This window comes from Momordica charantia (assembly GCF_013281855.1).
Source record: "Momordica charantia cultivar OHB3-1 chromosome 9 unlocalized genomic scaffold, Mcharantia_2.0 BLBB01000009.1, whole genome shotgun sequence".
Classification (NCBI taxonomy): Eukaryota; Viridiplantae; Streptophyta; class Magnoliopsida; order Cucurbitales; family Cucurbitaceae; genus Momordica; species Momordica charantia.
Genome location: NW_028275167.1, coordinates 3,908,137 through 3,930,670, shown reverse-complemented (window position 1 = coordinate 3,930,670; position 22,534 = coordinate 3,908,137). Strand labels below are relative to the sequence as shown.

General features: G+C 31.5%; 2 protein-coding genes and 1 pseudogene across 2 annotated transcripts; 1 reads left to right on the top strand and 2 right to left on the bottom strand.

The window, feature by feature from the left end:
- The first annotated feature begins 9,352 nt into the window (after nt 1–9,352).
- LOC111020789 (transcription factor bHLH128) lies at nt 9,353–12,129 on the top strand. Its single transcript, XM_022297565.2, has 7 exons — nt 9,353–9,516; nt 9,610–10,226; nt 10,830–11,158; nt 11,247–11,417; nt 11,513–11,578; nt 11,676–11,744; nt 11,833–12,129. Exons 2-7 carry the CDS (start codon nt 9,635–9,637, stop codon nt 11,881–11,883), a joined length of 1,278 nt encoding a protein of 425 aa, XP_022153257.1. The 5' UTR covers nt 9,353–9,516; nt 9,610–9,634; the 3' UTR covers nt 11,884–12,129.
- LOC111020796 (pathogenesis-related thaumatin-like protein 3.5 pseudogene) lies at nt 12,087–12,786 on the bottom strand (annotated as a pseudogene).
- Nucleotides 12,787–17,908: 5,122 nt separating this feature from the next.
- LOC111015491 (cytochrome P450 705A20) lies at nt 17,909–20,781 on the bottom strand. Its single transcript, XM_022290538.2, has 5 exons — nt 20,138–20,781; nt 19,880–20,056; nt 19,616–19,781; nt 18,749–18,919; nt 17,909–18,528 (listed from the first exon to the last, which is right to left on the bottom strand). The coding sequence occupies exons 1-5, from the start codon at nt 20,710–20,712 to the stop codon at nt 18,049–18,051; spliced, it is 1,569 nt and encodes a 522-aa protein (XP_022146230.1). The 5' UTR covers nt 20,713–20,781; the 3' UTR covers nt 17,909–18,048.
- Between the last annotated feature and the right edge of the window lie 1,753 nt (nt 20,782–22,534).

Here is a 22,534-nt window from a genome sequence, read left to right as displayed (position 1 = left end):
ATTCTTTGATGAACAAACTAAGAATCTCGATGGAGATGAAATTTTAATGGTTTTTGGGAATCAATTTCCCCATAATTTAATTTAATGGGGTATCCTTGCATCTTATACCCAAGAAATAAAGGTGAATTTGACTCTTCAAGATTTTTTTTTAGTTAATATAGGAGTAGGGATTTATCTATGGATTGTCTCTAAACTAGTTCTAAAAGATTTAGATAAACAATAAAATTTGTTGCTAAAAGATTCCGGCATATATCTTAAAAGTCATACATATTCAAATATATTTCTCCAAAAAGAAAAGAAAAGAAATCTTAAAAGTGCTTAATCAATCAAATATTCGAGAAATTCATCCAAAAATAGATTGGATAGGGCAGTGTCCGTATCAGCGTCAAGGTGTAACATATTCGCGCATCCAAACAGTAGGGAGATCCGTCGGAAATGGAGACGAGACGACAATTGAAGCGTTGTCGGCGGGCAAAAAGCATTGAGAAACGACAAGTCGTTGACCCGATGCCCCGTCCCCTTTTCCGGCGCCTCCGCGAAGGACTGTTTCTTTAGAATCTCAATAATTTTGCGTCTCTTTTTAAAGCATAGAATATAATATGTGGTACATTAATTCCTTTGAAAAGACAGAACATCTTATAATAATAATGTAAATGTAATGATACCCATTTTCCTCCTCAACTTGCATTTCATCTTAACATATACAACAAATATCTTATCTCCTCATATTGTTTTCTTTTCTTCTCTTTTTAGGTCATGGATTGTGATGTGAGTTCATATGTCCTCTTCAACACCTTTTTTTTTTCCTTTCTTTTTGCTTATCTATTCATTTACTTCAATGGTGCATCGATTAATTTACAATATCAAACGCACACTAAAGATAATGGAGATTTTAGGAAAACTTGCCTTAGACAGTGCTCTCCAAAGAGTTTTTTTTTTATTTCGTATTTTATATCTCTTTCTTTTGTTTAGAAATTGATATATTATGTTGAAAGTTCTTTTGGAATGGAACTTTTTGCTTTTAATTCACAATTAGCTTTTAGAATTAAGAATAACATACCACTTTTCTGCTACATTACTACTAGCGGAGTCGTACCTAGCACAAAGTTTATGTGCGTCAAAATACCTATTAGCTCAACCATCGTGAGATCGAGAGAAGTTACCTAGCCTAAAGGAGTTGTAACTCACAATGAGGCCTAAGGAACTACCTAGATCTGAATGAATCCACATAGGTAACTCTTTGCTTGCTGGACAAGAGGTAATTCGAGTGAGTAATGTATCCAAGTGTAGGTGAGGTATTTACAAGTGGTATAGTTCACTTTGTAATTAGCAGATTCCTCCTGACAAGTAATGTCATAATTACCTAGTTGCCTAAGTAGTCATCATAAATGAAGGTTGACAAGGAGATGAAAGTATGCTCGCTTTGCTTTTGGTTTCACCCAAAAAGTCTCGTACCAATAAAGATAATTGTCCTCTCTCATATATCATGTACCACTTCCTTCCTTAACCAATGTGAGACTTTGTTTGCATTCTCTTTATAAACCCAACATCAGTCTTCTTAGTGCGAAAAATACCCACATAACTGATTTCATTTTAGCTTCTAAGCTAAAGGAGTAACCAAGATCTATTAGCGGCAAATGATAGAATGACTTGTATGAATTTCTTTTTAGTTTGACCACAGTAGTAAACGTCTCTGGATAATCGATGTCATTGATTTGTGTGAATCCTTTTGTGACAAGACTAGCTTTCTCGTGTCCAACACCTCTTTATCTTTGTAGGTAATTAAGCTTCATATATATGCACACCCCTCTTACATAGTCACCTCCAACCAAAAATAACCCAACAAGATTATAAAATTTTCACTAGATACTAATCTCGTTCATTATTTGATATCTGCCATAAAATTGACGTGGATTCATAAGAATTAAAGAAATATTTATAAAAACAAAATTAGAGCGGAAACACCCCATGAATACTCAGTGTACTATTAAAATGTTTCTCCAGCGGCATCTTCAATCTTCAAACAATAAATTTAGAAAATCATCTAAAAATCAAATTCTTTAAATGCACAAACACCTAAGTTTCAGCATTAAATTCTTTAGGTCTCGTATATGGCCCTTTTTCAGATTTTTTTATAAAAATTTTCTTTATTGATAACGAGTCTTTATTCAATTAATACTACTATAGAAACCTCAACCAAATTTTCCAAGAAAGAAACCTTTAAAAAAATATTCAGCAAACGTAGAAAAATAAGAGAAATATTAATTAAAGAACTTATCTTTCAAACACACACACACACAAGAAAAGTAATGAAGAATAAAATAATTACTAAAAATATCCTTTTATAAAGGCAATTAATATTAGCCATTAACTATACAAATTAAAAATTGAGAAAATGGGACTGTGATGATATGACCTACCGACTTATTTGTCTAATTTTTGTTGGTTGTAATTTTGTTTTGTCTTTTTCTGACAAAGGAAAAGTATTGATTCCTAAGAAACCATCTCCCCAAAATCTGTGGTCCAAATTCCAAGTTATTCTTCAAGCCATTGTTTCCAATTATTTTCAACGTGTAATAATCTCTTTCATTTCATTATAAATTTAGTTTTAGACTATTTAACTGAACTGATGACACACTATATTCGATCAAAAGATTTTAAATTTGAAAATATCTACATTTATATGTTATTGTGATGCAAAAAAAACGAAAACTTTGATGGTTTGTATCTGATTTTAATTTTAATAAGCTTACGAGAGTAATATTTATGTTTCATGTTGATGTGACATATGATATATCTGTGTATATTATAAAAATAAAAATTTAACCCTAGTGGAGGATTATTCATTTCTCTTTAAAAAAAAAAGTTATAAATGTGGAATATGGAATTTGACCCTTGCAAGTATTCTGCGAGGAATTTCGTGGATCTCTTCTCCGTTAATACTCCTAAATTTGAAACGATGTGACTTTTGAGCAGAGTAAGATAAATAAATTCTCGTGTCATCTATTGTTAAATTATGTTAAAAAGTGACTTGTTAATTCAATAAATATAGTCCTGAAATACTAGTCATAGAGGTGGATTTAGTAGAATTGAAATTAAAATTTTAGAATCATAATTGAATTATTATTTTTAATTCGTAGAATAAATAGATACAGCCAATAAAAGTTCTGGCACTGAATTTGTAATTTAATGGAATATTTTTCATTTATATTTTAAATAGATTTCTATAACAGGTAGACTTAAATATTAAGGTAATTTTATATTTCTAACTATTCTCAATTAAAACAAAACCATTTTTAAAAATAGTTTTTTAAGCACCTTTTTACCATTTTTTTTTTGTTCCAAATAAACGTCTAAAAAGACTTTGGAATATAACTTCCAAACTACCATTGAATTTATGAATTGAAATAATATTGCCAAATTTACCCTTCTCTCTCTTTCTCTCTCATGCAATATTTTTTGGGAACCATAAATATAACATATTAAATTGCTAATGTGCATGCATGATATTGTTTCTATTCTGGGGTGTTTTTTATTAAAAATTTCAATAATTAAATTAGTTATTATTTGAAAAAAAAATCCTCGTACGGACAATGATTCAGATGATATCATTCAAATATTTATGTTAATAATTATTCTATTTTTTAATCAAATTATTTCGATTATTTTTAAGTTAAATTATATATTTCTCGTTATTAGTATAGTAAATTGTATTGAACTTTGATGAGAAGTTTACTTTGATATATAAATTCTTTTAACTATTCTACCAAATTGATATGAATTAACTAACTCTTTTATTTGTCAAAACGAGCATAACTCAATGGCAATTGACATATGTCTCCAATCAAGAGGCTGTGAATTCAATTTTCCATCTCCACATGTACTAAAAAAGACGTGAAGATAAGATTTTGATTAAAATAAAAGTCATGATGGAGATTACTAATAAGATTTAATTAAAATATGTATCCTAAAAATGAGGGACGGGAAAGATAAAGTGGTAAATTACGAGGAAATTAAATATAAGAATATTTTTAAAATACCGCCCAATTTTAACATTGTCATGAAAAGAATTTAAGAAAAAAAACTTTGAAACATTAAGGATGGAATTAGAGTCAAATCGAGAAATAATATAGGTTAGATTATAAGTTTGGTCTATGAAGTTTTGAGATTACATCTAACAAGTCCCTAAACTTTAAAGTATTTAATATGTTTTCAAAACTTTCAAATGTTTGTGTCTAATAGATTTTTCAAATTTAAAAGTGTCTGATGTGTTTTAACTTTTAATTTTGTGTCTTATAAGTTTTTGAATTTTCAATTTTGTGTCTTGTAGACCATTGACTTATTTGACATTTTTAAAAGTTTAGGGATTTGTGGGGTACAAAATTCAAAATGTAGGGACTTATTACATATTGTACAATCGAACCTATTACTATTAGATACAACATTAAAAACATTGTGACTTATTAGATGTTAGGATTGTAGAGATAAAACAAAGCTCCAGCTTCAGATTCAGTGGACCCGAGCGGACAACATTGAGATGCTGATCAGAGTGTCGCGATGCTAGTGCGGGGCTGAGAAAATTAGACATGATACCAAAGTTCGTAGTATTGAGACGTTAATTGTAGTGTCGCAACGCCACCAGAACCAAAACCCACAAAGGAAACGTGAAGTGGAAAGACATGCAGCGAAGCTACACTTCGTAGCGTTGCAATGCTGAGATGATTTTCTATAAAACTTGCAGGACGTGAAGGACAAGGTTGTGGTGCTTGGCAACCGCCGTTGCTGTAGTACCCCTTGGGAGCATGGTAGAGCGTGAGAGATACCTATTGTAATTTTCATATCATAGTAGAACACTAGAACCTATAGTTATAAAAGCTTAGACATAGTTCAAAATTAGGGGTAAACCAATATAAACTCCGGCCTATCCTTATCTTGTATTTCCTTTTGTTATCACTAAATTGTGATTTACTTTATTGAGAATTTGTTAACTCCTAATTGGATTTTAAGGATTGCTCTATTTAAAAGATGATTAATTTCCCAACATTAGATACCTTTTAAAAGTTCACAAACAAACTCATTAAAAACAATTTCAAATTTATAAGGGATTAAACTTTTAATTCAACCATTAATCTATATATACTCCAAAAGCTTAATAATATATTCGAGTAAAAAAAGAAGAACATTATTTTATTATAATCAAAACGAATATTGTTCAATAGTAATTGACATATACCTCAAGCTAAGATGTTGTAAGTTTAAATCATTTTCCCAACATGTTGTACTCAAAAAAGAAAAAAGTATATTATTTTATTATACAAAGCGTAAAAACGTGATTATTTTCTAAACAAAAATAAATGAGTTTGACCATATAATTTATAGATAAATAAAAGGTAATTAGATTATTTAATAAGGGTCGCATAAAGTTGGCTAAGCTGCCCTCGCTGACTTTCTAAATAGAACTAATTTTTGTCTATTTTGATGTCTTTTCCAAAAATAAATGACAAAAAAAAAATTATATAATATAATTTTTCTTCCCTAGTTTGAAACTCGAAACCTTGAAACCACTTTTTAAGATTGGCGGTAAGCTTGACTTCAATTATCAAAGTCTTATAAGGATCACGATGGTTTACCAAACTTGATTTTGAACCATACTTAAAAGCTATAAATAAATAAATTAATCTTAAATTATCAGGTTGATGTCGTCGTGTCCTTCTGATTTAAGCTTAATTTCATTTTAGCATCTTTAATATTATCGCATATTGAATCCTTGTTTTTTTTTTTAATTTAACTGAATGTGCTATTGATGTTATAGAGTTTAAATTATGTTGGCTATCGGAGGAGTCAAAACAATGATTTAAGAGGTTTAATGAAATCATAAAATTTAAATTGAAATTACATGGAAGAGAAACTCAAGAGTAAAACAACCATCCTCATACGCAGATTGTCTAGTACGAGTAGGAGTGGGGGATTCGAGGTTATACGAGTGAGATCAGTAGGAGATTCGAACTCATAAGCTCTTTGATCAGATACATGTGTCAATTATTATTAAGCAACTCAGGTTGGCATTAACCCATATTTTTAAAAATCAAGTATTTATTTTTTTTAAACCAACAAACGTCACATATTTAAAATAAATACATAGGTAAATGTCACACTATTTAGTGTCCCAAACTTCAACATACCATTTTTTTTAATTTGAAACTCAGATTTTTTAGAACTATTTTTTAAAACTGATATAATTATAAATTTTTTAAATTTAGTGACCAAATAAACTTTATCCTTAAATTCAAGGACTAAAATTACATGTATATTTTATCTGATAAATTACTCTATTTTCCACTCCAGCAACGCAGACGGAGAAAATAATTTTATTTTTCCTCAATGATTCGATATTTGTGGATATAAACGTTCCCGGAAAAAGTAAAATTCTACCGAGAGAAAATAATATTTTATTTTTTTGGGGAGTTCTATTTTGTTTTTTTCTGTAACGACTTCAATATTTCTGGTCAATCCAATTAAAAAAATATATATATTATTTTCTTCAGTTGCTCCAATAACATTAAATGAAAACTTCGACTAAATATTTTTTATTGGTTACGTTACCTAGAGTTCACAACTTCTTAAGATATACCAATTATAGTTGAGTTACGCTTACTTTAACAATTATGCACATATTTGTTGTTTTTTTTTTTTTGGTTTGGCGTTTTACTAATTGGATTTGAACGTTTCTAATTCAACTTTAGGGTTTAAAAAAAATTGCTCTATGGTTAAAGTTTTGTATTTTATTGTTGAGTTGGGTATTTTATGACTTACTTTCGGATATATTTCATCAGTTAAATTTTAGATTTATAGACAAATAATTAACTTAGATTTTAAAGATGAAATAAAGTTTCATGGTACATATAATATTTTACTAAAATAGTCAGATACTTGAATCTTATCTCACCTGTTATTCATTTTTAATTCACATTTCATACACAATAAAACGACATCATTAGTTTGGTATTATTAATTTTAGGCAGTACATAGTTGGCCATTTCAGATCATAGTATCCATCACCAACTTGCTCCAATGAGTTGAGTTAACTTTGTTTAAAAGTCAACCCCTAGTTTAATGGTGAGTGAAGAACAAACATTACAATATGCATTCAATTAATTAGTGTCACTTTTAAAAGTGATTTAAAGATTAGTTAGGAAGACTCCATTCTTAGTCTCACTTTAATATTCATTCAAGGTTATAGAGATTCCAATTTAGTGACATGTCATAAAATTTTGAATTTGAAATGTTATTCAACACTACGTACGCCGCGTTAGTTTCAAATGGACATACATATAGTAATTTTTTTTTTGAAAAAAATATACGTCTATCTCCTATTTTTAGAATAACTTTTGAATAGTTTAATTTGAATATTTGCATAATTAAAATTTTAGAATACAATTTACAGCTCCAATAAAATTAAGGAAATATATAACCTCAAATGAAATTGTGGATTTAATATTTATTATTGTCTTAATATTTTCAAGGAGAAAAACACAACTTTTTTTTTTTTTGAGCATAACACGAAATCTTTTTGGGGCAAGGGGAAATTATTAACACATTAAATTGATAGTGTGAGTGATAAGATTTAAGGAGAAGGGAGAAACACAAAAGATTAAGAAAAAGGTAAATTTTCAATTTATTTACTGTGATTCTAATTTTAACCTTAAATTTAAATAAATGATAAATATGTTAAAAGGCCCAGGTCACCATTACTTAGAAGTGCAGACCTTTTTTTTTTTTTTTTATTAGTTGGAAATTAATGTTTTCAACTAGTTGAGTTTACCGTTTCTCGAAGAATTGTGGCAACCCAAGCACTCTCATGTAAGCAATACTATTTTTGTAGGAAATAATATTTATGAACATGTTGTATGCTTTTTAGCTCTTAATCGCTTTGTTTTACATGTTTAAATTTGTTACTAAATTCGAGTATTTTCAAGGTTAAGTTTGGATATTTCAATGATTTTACGTGTTAATTTCATATATTACTTATCAAGTTGGTTCAAATTTATAATTTAATTTGACAAAATTAAGTCAAATACTAAAGTAAAAAGTGATTACCCTTAAAATTATGTTCGGATTGACAAATAGGAATAAATATGAAAAAAGGAATGACGATATTATTGTAGCATTGATTCTTCATTGGGTAATCTTCTTTGGCATCATCCCTTGACGATTGAGATTCTTTGACTTAGGGATCTAACTCGGATGCCAACTCGCCGAGTCAAGGAGCGAGTCACTCCATTTGGATCGATATAAACCATCAATGTCCTTATCCATTTGAAATGCATCATTTTCAAACTTTATGAGAAAGTAAAGATTTTTTTTTAGAAGAAAATTTCTAAGTGTATTGTTCTACAAGCCAAGTCGGCAATCGCATTTTTTTCGATCTCACCTTTTTTTTTTATAATTTTATTTATTTTATATGCTCATTTCGAGATGTAATTATTCGCTTAATATTTTAAATTTAAATTTAGTTTTTATATTTTTAAAATTTTATTTATCTAATTTAAACAGAAAGATTATTTTTCTACTTAAGTAACCTGTAACTTTAAACTTTTTTTGCCCTTCATTAATTATAAGACATTTAGTATCCTTAAATAGGAGTAATAATGAAACATTTAAAAGACAAAGGACCCAATTAAGAATTATTCTTTTTTTTTAGGCAAAAGAATTATTCTTTTTTAATTTACCCACATGAAACTTGACATAACTTTCTTTCTTCATTTGTTTTTTTCTTGAATTATAACTAAATTCCAAACCCAAACTTAATATAGAATTATAGGACTACATAAATAGATTGATGATATCATTTTAATAAAAATTCTTCTTTTCTTTAAGCTATCCAAATTCATGAGAATTACTTAATAAGATTTTTTTATTACAATATATGAGAAATGACATTTAAGATGGGAGTTTTTTTTTTATTCATCAATCTTGACCGGATGTTCGTTTGTGTTTTTAAGCTCTAATATCATATAGGATTCCTTCTAAAAATCAATTGACAATAAAATACGTAATCTATATTTATAATAAATCATTCTAAAGGTCTTTTATTTTTCGACGAAGGTCATTCCAATCCCTCGATCTCGATCTCATTTGTTGTACCACCATTGAAACGCGACTTTTTAATCTAAAAATTATGTCAAAATAAAAAGTACGAGGCGCGAAGGATGACCGTTTTGGTCAACGAAAATCTGATGTCATGGACCAGATTTCACTGTTCATTGATGGCAGTTTGAGTAATAATTCTCAAAATCGAGGGTATTCATGAAACCTTGAGCCCTTAAATATATGAACAGGTGGCTCAATGGGGTATTACCATTTTCTTCTCTCTTCCTTCAAATGCTTGAAGTGATAGTGGAGCTTCTTCAGTTTGAATTGCTGCAGAATTTGCTCTGTTTCCTCTGATTCAATCAAGAATTTTCTCGAGAAAACAAGAATTCGTAAAGGGTCTTGTCGGAATTCCAAATTCGTGAGGTGAGAGGAATGAAATGATTCCAGAATTGAAGTTGTTTTTTCTTCGTGTTCTTGATTAAGCTCACTTTTCTACTTCTATGGCTCTGTTTGCAGATTCTGGATTTGAGGGGAATTAATTATGAGTCTTCTTTACAGTACGAATTTCAAATTCTCCAACGACGAGATGAAGAAATACCCTGATTTCATGGATTGCGATACGAACCCCAATCATCCTCCACAAGACCACCATAATTCTGGTGGTCTTCTGGGCTATTGCTCTGCTCCCACCTCTCTCTTCGCGAGCCTCGTCGATGGAGCTGAAGGTCTTAATTCGAGCGAAAATGGCGGCGGCGACGGTGGGGGGCGGGAAGATTATCGGCTTGTTCGATCTTCAAGCCCTGAGGTGGAAGTTATTTTGTCGAGATTCATGGCGTCGTGTAATGGAACCGTCGATTCGGGATCTCAAGGGCTGGGGGAGACCGTGGTGAAGCAAGAAACTGTGGAATCTATTCACCAGCAAAATGGATATCGCAATCAATCTTCTTCTTCTTCTTCTTCTTCAATGGTTAATTCTGCTGCTGGAGCTCGGATTGGGAACTCGTTTAGTGTTATGAATTCGTCTGATTTTGGGAACTCGATGCAATTGCAATTGGGTGCGAGGAATTGCTCTAATCTTTTCAGGCAAAATAGCTCTCCCGCTGGGTTTTTCTCCCATTTGACTGCTGAAAATGGTAATATTTCTTTCTTTGTTCAATTTGAGTTTTGCTCTTTCATGGTGAAGGATATGAAAGAAACTCTTATATTTCAAACTATAAGATGTAGGTTTATTGGGTGGATGTTTTTGATAACTTGATTGGTTGAAATCCCTCTGCTGTCATACTTTTGAACTTGTTAGCTCCAAATCTGAATGAATATTTTTCTTGAGATGGAAGACTTTTGATTTCCCTTTGCTTTAGCTTCTATGGAGATTGTAGATGGTTGATTGTTGGAAGTTTGAAACAGTGATCTGTTATCCATGCCTTTCTTTTCCCTTTCCTTTTGAATCTTCTTTCTTTTGGTAATAACATGTAAAAGAAGTAATCTATTTGGATAAAGAGGTTGCTAAGGGGAAGAGGGGGCAGGAGACCCTTCCTTAATTTCTACTTGTAAGAATCTGACCCCACGATAAATCAAGCAAAAGGCTACCGATTTCATGTGTGTGCTATTTAAAGTTTTTTGAATAAATGAAGTTCAAAACGAATGCTTTCTTAGTTCGTAGCGGGAGAAGTAAACCTGAAATAAAGAGTCGAGGGATGTCACTCTTTAATAGGATTCTATCTCTTGTTTACTTGCAGGCTGTAATACGACGAGGGATGTCGAAAAATTCGGGACTTGCAATCGAAAAGATGCAGATGCTGCTTATCCATTAACTACACGGATTGGTAATCAGTTGAACTTATCTGGCCAATCTTTTGGCTCAAGCCACATGCCTCCCATTGCAGAAGAGGAGAACAAAAGCATGGATGTGGTAAGTAGCTCTCATCATCGCATACAGAAAGTCGATCGACTTCACACCGACGATTTCCTCAATAGTTCTTGGGATGAGTCTGCGATGAGGGACTTAAAAAGAGGAAGAGATAACAATGGGCGCACGTTTTCAACTTCGATCATGCTTGAAACAAAGGTACAACTTAGTGAGTTGTTATACTTGCAAGTTGTTTCTACTTGATGTTGGTTTGAGTATGGTTTAGCTTAGCTATTCTTTTTTACAGAATACAGATTCTCGAAATAGCATTCGCGGTTTGTCTCATCATTTGAGTTTACCTATAAATTTTGCTGATAAGGCACCTGTGGAGAATTTCTTGACATTTCAAGATCCTGTTCCTCATCAAATTCGGGCGAAAAGAGGATGCGCCACGCACCCACGAAGCATTGCAGAGCGGGTAGATCCTCTCTTCTCTCAATCAAACTTTCATTGTCCTACACTAATTAACTGTAATTCATCAAATGTATAATCTTCGAATCCTCGAATTTTCAGATGAGAAGAACCCGAATTAGCGAGCGAATGAAGAAACTGCAAGAGTTGTTTCCTGACATGGACAAGGTAATTATCCCTAGCCTAGATAATAAATCTCGCTGTGGCGTACGGTTTCGATGTTCAAAGACTGAATAAAGTTGAATGAATCAATCTTTTCTCACAGCAAACAAGCACGGCCGATATGTTAGAGTTAGCTGTTGAATACATTAAAGGCCTACAGAGAAAGGTCAAGGTAATAACCATAGAAGTTAATAAAATCACATGAAGAGCCAAAACCAACTTTCTTTTTTTCTCACAAAATCTCTTATTTTTTCGTGCAGACCCTCACGGATACGAAAGCAAGATGCACGTGTTTGTGTTCGAGTAAATAGAAAGAAGCCAGAAAAAGAAAACCCCGTTTTTTAGCTTTACTTTTATCTGTACAGACCACAGATAAGCCATGAGGAACATGAAGAGCAACAACACAACATTGTCTACTCTGTTTAAAGTTATAGGATTCTAGGAGATTGTCTGTTTCATATAGGACTATTGGAAGTAAAAGTTCAATGTAAGAACCAAATGATGGATCATTCATTCAACAAAATCGAATTGAATAGTTTGCATTTTTACATGTAAAAGTGCTTGTTGGATCATCATATGCATAGCTATAAGCCATGGGACAAGCTAACTTGAATGCTTTCGAATAAACCGTAGGCTTGCATGTCTGCGGGGTGCCATACGCCCCGGTGCAGCAATACTCTGGCTTGTCGAAAGCCAAGCACGCGCTTTTACAAGCCACAGTCGTGCCATTCCTCTTCACCTCCAGCCCACCGGGGCATTGTCGATTCAAGTCCGATATGCATTTCACCGTTTGACAAGCTCCTGACCCACCGGACGGGGATACCGAAACTGGCACGTTATAACCATCCACAAGGCTAACATCATAAAAGTCCAAAGGACTATCTAAGGTGAACTCTGCAAGTGTAGCAGGCGGGGTGCCTCCTGCTCCTGCACATTGGAGTAGCCCACCGCAGTCGCCCGTAATGCACGCCCCTTTGCCGGAGAGGTCGAACGAGCATCCGCGTCGACCCCAGAACCGGCCCGACCACCCTGCAGGCGCATTGATGGTTACGGTTTCACCTGGCTTTAGCGGAAATCCGCCGTTCATCAGCTGAGGCTTCCCTGCTCCTGGTTGGATTCCTGGCCATACCATGTCGCTACATTTGTTATACAAAGTGAAAACTGCCGCATCAGTGCCTGAAAAAACAACCATCAACAAAAACAGAGACAGAGCAAGAGATTTGTGTTTGGTACCTAAGAAAAAGGGGAAATCCAAAAGGAAAAACAGGGAGAACTCCATGAGATTAGCAATGGGGGAAGTTTGTGGAGTTGGCTGTGATCTTTGAACATGATTTTACACCATGAATTTATAGCAGTGGCTCTTGGGGGTTTCCAAGTTTGAATGTTGGTTTATAGAAAGCCAGTAGGATTTACTACTCATCGATAAGTGGGTCCCACTAAATTATTTTAACGAATAAAAATATACGACGCGTTAGAAAGTCAGTAGGAGCTCTCACGTACCGAGGTAATCATTTGGTTGTCAAAATGATATATTTGGTTTGGAAACAGGAAAGAAACAATTTGCCTGTGCTGCCTTGTATTCTATTTGTATTTGATTATGGAAGCAGACAAGAAAAAATATATGGTAACTTTTCAGCAATTATGGTTATGGTTGAACTTTTGAAAATCAGCTGGACAGAGAAGTTTCATGTTGTAAAGGATCCTTCTACAGTGAGAATCCTGTGATGATATGGGAAAATTTTCTATCTTTTACCTAGTTGAGTGGCCAATGGGCTAAAATTGATTTCTGTTTGGTTTATACATTTGTGTACATATTACGGCGTTGATTCAAATTTTAGATTTAAAGATATTAATGAATTTCTATATCCATATATCTATAAGTTTTCACGTCGACATGAGAAGTAAATCGAAATTTCTACCATAGTAAAAAAAAATTGACAACATACGAAAAATATTAACAAAATGTCATTAATATATACATAAAATTAATATTAATCTTTTCTAACCTATAGAAAGATAGAAAAATGCTTTATTTGTTAATTTAAATATTTTTTATGATTTTTTAAATTTCTCTCACTTACAGAAATTTCCATCATTTTCTTGAAATTAATATCTCAACATTTCCATCAACATCAGTATTTAAAACATTGATTTTAACTAGTTAAAATATACTCACGTTAACCATTCTCTTTATTATGAAACCAAAAAAAAAATATACATGGTAATTTGTTAGCCATTATGATCATAATTGAGCTGTGAAATTTAGCTACTCATGTTTATCTGGTACTTAATTGACTCTTCAATCTATCTAATTCATTCTTCAAATTATATCTTGGATATTGTCCGGTATAAATTCTATCTTAAATTATAACTTAGTTTAAACTAGTGCTGATCTTAGTTAGGTTACATAGAAATTGCGTACTTTCGTGAGAAACGGACCCACTTTTTATAGGGAGTTTTGAGAAGCATTATCATGTCATGTAGGTACTCCATACCTACTGCTTAGAGTTACGTCGATCATCTCTCTATTTTCAAACGGTTTTGAATTAGGAATTCATGGGTCAATCAAAAATGACTATGGCCCGTTCAATCTTGAACTGATAGATACGTGATTCTAAGCGAGAGGGTCATGTGACAGTCTCTGTTTCTACCTATAACCAGAGATATTATCTTTACTTATCTAATTAAGGTCTTCCCCACTTCTAACTAAGTGGTGGCTAAATTATAATTTGTAGCACCAAGGTTTCAAATTATAATTTCAAAAAAACAGAAGAAGAAGAAGAAAAAGGGGCTATTTACATTGACACCACTGGAAATGTGCAATTTCATGCTTGGCCCAAATTGACAATGTCATACAAAAGGCCTAATGCCATGGGCCTACTTTCAAGTATTGATGTTGGGCCAGCCATTAGAAGAAGCCCAACATTACATCAATTCAACAGAACACTGATTTTTGTAAAATATTCAAATCTTTCAATATATGTAAATAGATAAGTTAAGGAGATGTGAATATAGTTTTAAGTGATCAAACATGTCTTCGTTTTCTTATGAGTTGCAAAATTATAAGTTTGGTCTTTGAATTTTTAAGATAGTGTGTATTTGTTTCGTACTTTAAAAAGTTTTTAATACGTCAATAAACTTTTGTGATTATATCTATTTAGTCTTTATATTTAAATAAATAAATATATATATATATATATATATATATAAATAAATAAGTCATTTAACTTTTAATTTTAATTTCGTGTCTAATAAATTTTATGCGGGAATTTTATTTGGTAGGAATTTTAGATGCCAATAAGTTTGGTAAAATTATGTATTTGCTTTTCAAAAATATAGAAAAAAAAATTATTCCACAACCTATAAACTTCTAAGCTTCTCACGATGAACTTAATTACAAATAAATAAATAAAACTCATGATGAAGACATTGTATAATGGCATTTTTATCCCTAATCATTTGTCTCTATTTTAACATGTATATTTTAAAACGATTATAATTGTACAAAATTTCTACCAATTATTTAGATTACAAAGGTTTTGGAAGAACAAAAAATATAAATGAATATCAAATGTTTGATTTTAAGAAAAAGGAACGAAAAATAAAATATAAGATACAAATATCAAATCAAAACATTACTGAAGACACCTCTAATAATTACAAACATCCAAATTTAAAAAAATTTAAATGTTAATCATTCAAATATTTAGATTTCTTTCGAACAAAGAACATCCTTTTTAATCTATCAGTGTCATAATAATGTATGGTTAGTTTTTTTTTTTTTAACTATTTTTCATAAAATGTTATTAAAATTAAACAACGTAAAACTTGATTAGCCACCTTTGAAAGTTATCTCAATATTTTATTTTTAAGAGAGGGATTCAATCTAATAAAATTGCTTGTATATAATTGCAATTTTAAATTGTTGAAATATTTGAAGGTTTGTTGAGTTGGTCTCAACATGTTTGGTAAAAGAAAAACCAAATTGAAAATAATAATAATAAATATAATATAATAAATAAAGTTGAAGAAAACCTAATTGATTGAAAGCCACTCAAATTCATTGAAAATAATCATAATTGATAATGACACCATTATTTATATATATAAGAAAACCTAATTGATTGAAAGCCACTCAAATTCATTGAAAATAATCATAATTGATAATGACACCATTATATATATATATATATATATATATATATATATATATATATTTTAATTAGTCCTTAGTTTATAGCTGTTCATAGAATAAAACTTGTGACATTGACCAAATAAAACTAACATATTTTTTAAAATAATTTTATTCGTGAAGTTATCTAAATGATTTAGGGCCCATAGAATAAGTAGTGCATAATTCCATTTTTTTTAAATAACATTATGTTTGGCACAGATAATAATCTCAAATATTCAAATATTCCATGGTCAAAGTAATTTTTTTTCTTTCTCTTGTCTAAAAAAACAGGAATACTTTTTTTTTTGAACAGTGTGGTCAAAGTAATAATTGACTGGCTTGATTTCCTTTAATTTTACTACTAATTTGAAAAGAATATTGGACACATTAATGTTCTTTTTTATTTTGTAAAACTGTTCATTTGAATTAATATATTATGTCTCCTACCTTTCGCTTTAGTTTTTTTTTTTTTTTACTTTCAACTTTAGTTTATTTTAGTTCTTGTACTTTAAAAAATTATGTCTTGACTTTTATACTTTTAAATAGGACTATTTTGGATGTCTTTGTTTGCATAAATATTAAAGCAAATTTTATTACATTATTTTAAAAAATCTATTGAGTATAGTGTTGTATTGAAATAGTGATGGAGAGAAAATTAGATAAAAATAAAATAAAATCATTAGAATCAGAGTCGGAATGAATCCATCGAAATCAAATCAATTGGAATGAGAATAAAACGGTTTGAATTGGAATTAAGAGATATGACAATTACTAGTATACCCTTTTGTTTTTAATCTTTTTTATTAATTACAATAATATTATATTTTAATTTATTTTAATAATATATTATTAATAGTGTAATATTAATATATAATTAACAACCAAAATAAAATTACATCAACTAAAATACCTTTTTATTCGAACAACCTATCATTTAATATAAAATATTATTAAATTTTTATTATTCTAATATTTGATAACATTAAATTTTATTTTTAAAAATCTATTAATGTTAATTAATAATAACAAAGTAAAATTAAAAAATTAAATATAAGTTTCTAATATCTTGTAACACAAACTAATAAAAGTTTTATTAGTAGAAAAATTATTAATAATATAAATGAAAAATAAATAATCAAAATATAAAACAATTAATAAAAAGAATTATAAGTCATTAATAGATGATAGAGAAAGAGTAAGTAAAGTAATTATAATAAATATGTGAGGTCTATGAAATAAGGAATTGAATGGTATTAATGTGAGATGAGATTACCAAATTTGAGTGAGTCTCACCGCTTGATTTTGTTTCTAAAAATTAGTAAACATTATCATTAAAAGTTCATTTTCATTCCTTGATTCTCATTATTTAAGGTAAATATGGTCTAAAATTATCATTATTATATTGTCTAAAATTAAAGTGATATGTTTTTTTGTCAAGAATATTACGTAACGTAATTTGTTTTTCTCATAAAAAAAACGTTTTGATACCTTTCCAGATGACCTCCATAACAGGGTACAAATGATTATAGGGAACAAACAAGCTTTTATATATTTATATATATATATATATATGGTAAAAAGTATGGTCAATGCCCACAGCACCTCGTTTACATCAAGTTGTGATTAATTTATTACATATAATATGATATGATTAATTAGTCTAAAGTCAAACTCCAACTCTTAGAGAGATAATTGTAGGTGAGGTATCAAATCAATAAATGAAAAAATAAATAAATAAATACATATAAGTGCGAAGGAATAAGTAGACAAAAAAAAAGTGTAATTTAAAATAAAGTCTAGGAGAATTAAATGTGTACAAACTGAGTATAAGATCATAGATTTGAAAATAAAATCAAATTTAATTGAGAAAAAATTCTAACAAATCTGCACCATTCCAATTTTTGTTTTCAGTAGTTGTAAGCACATCGTGTAAACAAGGCAAAAATTAGATATAAAATAAAGAAAAATCCATACTTGTAAATATCTTGAAAATGATGAAAAAATGGTAATAATTGTGTAAATAAAATGGAACACATAATATTTCACATTATGAAGATTAAAACACATTTATATATTGGTATCTGCTTGCTTGTTGTAAACTTTTGAATTTTAAAAATGTCACCATTTTTACATTTTTTTTCTCAAAAGTAAAATTAATAGTCTTATCACAAATTTCTTTATGATTTTTATTAGATAAAAAAACACAAAGGTTTTAGTGGTAAAGGTAATTAAACAATAAAAATACATTCCATATATTTTTTCTCTCTCTCTTTCTTTCTCTCTTCCATATTTGCAAATTCCTTTAATTAGAACCAAACGGGTTGAACTTCACAACCGGAATGCAAGTAAGCGGGTGGGCCATGGGCAACCCGAGACCCGACCCGATCTCCATACTGGCCTTTTTCTCCTCTTTCCCGTCAACTTTCCAGTCAAAGCACTGAACCACGGCGGCGACCACGAGGGTACTCGTCGTGAATGCCAACGTGGATCCCGGACACCCCCTCCTTCCGCCGCCGAACGGCACAAAGTTGAAATTCTGGCCCTTGATCTCGTACTGAATTTGCTTCATCCCCTCATTTTCCTTCGCCGGGGAAAAGAATCTCTCCGGCCGAAACTCGTTTGGATCCTCCCACACATTTGGATCTCGCATGATCGCGAATAGGTTAACACCGACCATCGTGTTTTCCGGTATGTCGTAACCGCTGACCTTGCAACTCTTCGGGCAGCTCCTCATGGCAATAGGCACAGCGGGATACATTCTTAGGCCTTCCTTCACGACGGCCTAAAAGGAAAATATATATATATATATATGAAAATTAAATAACTTAATTCAATCATGATTGATATATATCTTCATTTTCGTTACGAGGTCGATGATTTTGAATAATCCTAAAAAAAAAATACTTTTTGCTGGTATGAACTTAAAAATATTATTACTTTAAATTAACACTTTTATAAACAAATATTTCCATAAATTCAGATCTCCATATTTAAAACCTTACTTGTAAATAGGGCATTTTGGCAACGTCGGTTTCTTGGACGAGCCTCGAATCTCCGACGACGGAGAGGATCTCATCTCTTAGCTTTTGGAGTTCTTTAGGGTGGTTGATCAGCTCTGCAACAATCCATTGCATCACCTCCGTCGAGGTGCCGGTGCCGCCGACGAACAGATCCTGAAATTATGAAAACAACAAATGTTTTAGACAAAATTTTGATCTGTTTTTTTTTCTCTCTCTTCGCCGGCTGATATCCTTTAATTACCATTAATCAATTACCAATTAACTAGATAATATGCTCTTAAATTAATCATTCTGGTGTTTATTTCGTGTATATTTGATTCAGTCAATCTATATTGTTCTTACCTACACAACGCTCCACATTAATATGTTAATGATGACGACATGAATTTGAATTGTTAGGTTAGTGAGTCATTTAAGAGAATCAAACTCGAAAGTAATGTAAAATATACTAAGAAAAATCATATTCTGATTGTGTTAAAAGTAAAAATAAACTTTTATATTAAATAAGAGTGACTTTCTTTCAATTTTAAAGTTTAGGAATTAAAATTTACCAACCAAAATAAAACAATTCTTTAAATACTGACTCAAAATTAACTGAACACCATTAATGCCCAAAAAATGAGATGAATATCTTAAATTTCGTCAAAATTCAAACTTTGGTGAGAAACCCAGATCTGGATCATCATTTTTCTCTTATTCAAAGAATAATGCCTCTCTCTCTCTCTTATGAGAACAAAATGACAAGAAGAATTTAGAAGGGAGCAGTTGATACACCAATAAAGACAGAAAATAGATGATGCATACAAATTTAATGAAGAGAAGAGAAACCCAAAAGTGTTAGTTACTTACCAGCAAATAAGCCTTGACGTTTGTTCTTGTAATCTTAAACTCAGCTTCACTATCTTGATGAACCTTTAATATTATGTCCATCAAGTCCCTATCTTCTCTATCATACCCCTCTATCTTCCCTCTCTCCTCGTGTTGCTTCAACGCTTTCTCTAATATCTCGTCGTACCTGCAATTATTGCACTTGTCCCGCAAAATTAATCGAGTTACATGCAAGTTGGCTTGAAGTACAGGAGTATACCGGTGGATATTGGTTGAAACATGTACCTCATGGTCACGTCGATGGCTTGTTTTCCGTATATCCAAAAGGCCAGCCTTTTAAGCGGCCACCCCACCACGTCTCCGAACGCGACTTTTGCTCCGACCTCCATTGTGTCCTTCACTAGCTGTCGGATCTTCTCCGATTCGTCGCCGTCGTCCGCACATCTTATGCTCATCATCATCCTGTGTTCATGCAAAAGACAAGTTTATCATAAGATTAAGAAATGTATATATCCAAGGCTCCTTAAGAAAATTTATGGCGACCTGCAAATGCTGTTGTTGGTGAGCTTCATGAGCTCGCCACCAACATCAACGAGCTGGTTCTTCTCCGCGGCAGAGACCATTTTTTTCAAAAATCTCAAGACCTCTTCGTATCGAACAGCACGTGACCGTTCGACTTGCTTGGGAGCGAGAAGCTCGGTCATGGTGAGCTTCTTCATGAAGCGCCAGTAGTCGCCATAAGGGGCAGCAAAGAATCCAGAGCTGCCGTAGGGGGTCTCGTCGCTGAAAGCGAACTTGGGACGGGAGGAGAAGGCGAGATCCTGAGTCTTGAAGACCTCGGTGGCGAGGGCGGCGGAGGAGACGACGATGCAGCGGACGGCGCCGAGCTGGAGGCAGAGGAGGGGACCATACTTGGAGGAGAGGGCGGTGAAGGACTTGTGGAGGGAAGGAGAGAGGAGGTGGAGGTGGCCGAGGAGCGGCAACGACGGCGGGCTTGGCGGAAGGCGGCGGAGATTGGTGGTCCGGCGGTGGAAGAAATATTGGAGGAGGAGAGTTGTGAGGAAGCAGAGGATGATGTAGAAGATGTAGGTGTTGGTTTCTGTCATCATCTCTCCCATGAAGAATCAAATGAATAATGAATGATTCTATTTCTTTGGTAGTGTCATTCCTTTTCCCCCATTTCTCCACCCCTTGCCCTTTTATAGACTTTCAAAGCTTGTCCTTTTACTTGTGTGTCCTCTTTCAATTAAATATTTCCACCCATTTAAAAATATATTGATGTCTAATACATGACAACCAATTAAATTGTGTTATAGTGGAATTGGAGCTTGTTACGTGACGCTCTCGCCTGAAAACTCATGTTTGGGCAACATTTTGAACAGGCCTAGGCCTAGGGTTATATATGGGTCGACTCACCTTGTGAAAGTCTAACCTGACATTGAATTAAAAACATGGATCTTACGTGCATAAAATTCGTTGAATATTGGGCACGGAGCACTTGAATGGTAAGACAATACTTCGCAAAGCTCCCTTGAAAAATGTGGGGTTCATTCCTCACAAATGATATGCAGCCTGACTAATTAGTATGCATAGTCATAATCGAGTACCAATCCAAGATTTTGTTTGTAGGTTATTACTTGGCTATAATTAAACATCTATCTTGAATTAGAAGTTGACTCGTTCACCTCATCACGATCATGCGCGTACAAATATTTTTATTTTACATTCAGAATTTGAAATTTAAATTTTTAAAGAGATAATTTTAATTAATTTAACATTTTTTTATTCTTCTTGAAAATTTTCAAAAACTTGTATTCTTAAAATTTCTTCTAAAAGTTACTTCCAATTAACATGATTTCTCCACTGATTAAAGGTTGAGTTAGATTCTAATTTAAGCTTGTCGTGTTGGTTCCATTATTGAAATATATAAATTTTAAATTAATAAAAAGACAGTTGAATAAATAACAAAAGGACAAGTAAGCAAAAGTTTGTATTGTGTGATGTGGCAAAAGAGTTAAATTATTTTGGTAAATTTCAATAAATTTTAGCATAAAATCAAGGTCAACTTAAACCCAAGTTTGAAATCTTCTATTTCTCAAGTCCAATTTGACTCGTCCAACTCCATTTTTTTCCTCTTATATTATATCTCCCAAGAAAGTAAATTAATATATATATAATTATATTTCCCCTGTTCACCATATACTTTTAGGAATATTATACATTTTTTTATAAAAAGATCTATTTGATTATTACTTTCATAGTTTCCTGAATTATTTGGAAGATAATTCCACTAATCAAAATATTGGTAATCTCATTTAAGGTCATAGATTCAAATCTCCCCCCTATTTAAATTAATAATTCCACCAGATTAAATTGTTAAAATAAAAAATAACAAATAAAAAAATTTACCTTAAAATACCTTTAGTCCTCATACTTTCAATTTTGTTCAGTTTGGTCCCTGTCGTACTTTTAACATATTAATTTTTGTCCTTTTACTTTCAACTTTTGTTTATTAGAAAGTTATCATTTTGGTCCCTTCGTTATTTTATGTCAACTTTTCGATTTTAATTTCAACACGACACTACACTTAGCCATGACTTGATATTAATGAAATTCTCACTTTTTAAAAGCATGTTAAAAGAATATAAACTAAAATAAATTAGAGAGACAAAAATGAACATTTTAAGAGTAGATGAACTAAAATCAACAAACTAAAATAATATTTTAACCATAAATCAATTATCAAAACTCTCTTATCTATCAAAATATTAAACTAAAGATACCCTAAACATTGGTTAGAACATGATTTTGGAATAAAGACGAAAGAGGGACAATCTTTTATATTTTATTCTATAAGTCTATAACTTATACTCAACCATATAATTAATTTAAAACTTATTTCCTTCAAAAAAAAAAAAGGTTTAAAATAGTGTCAACTTC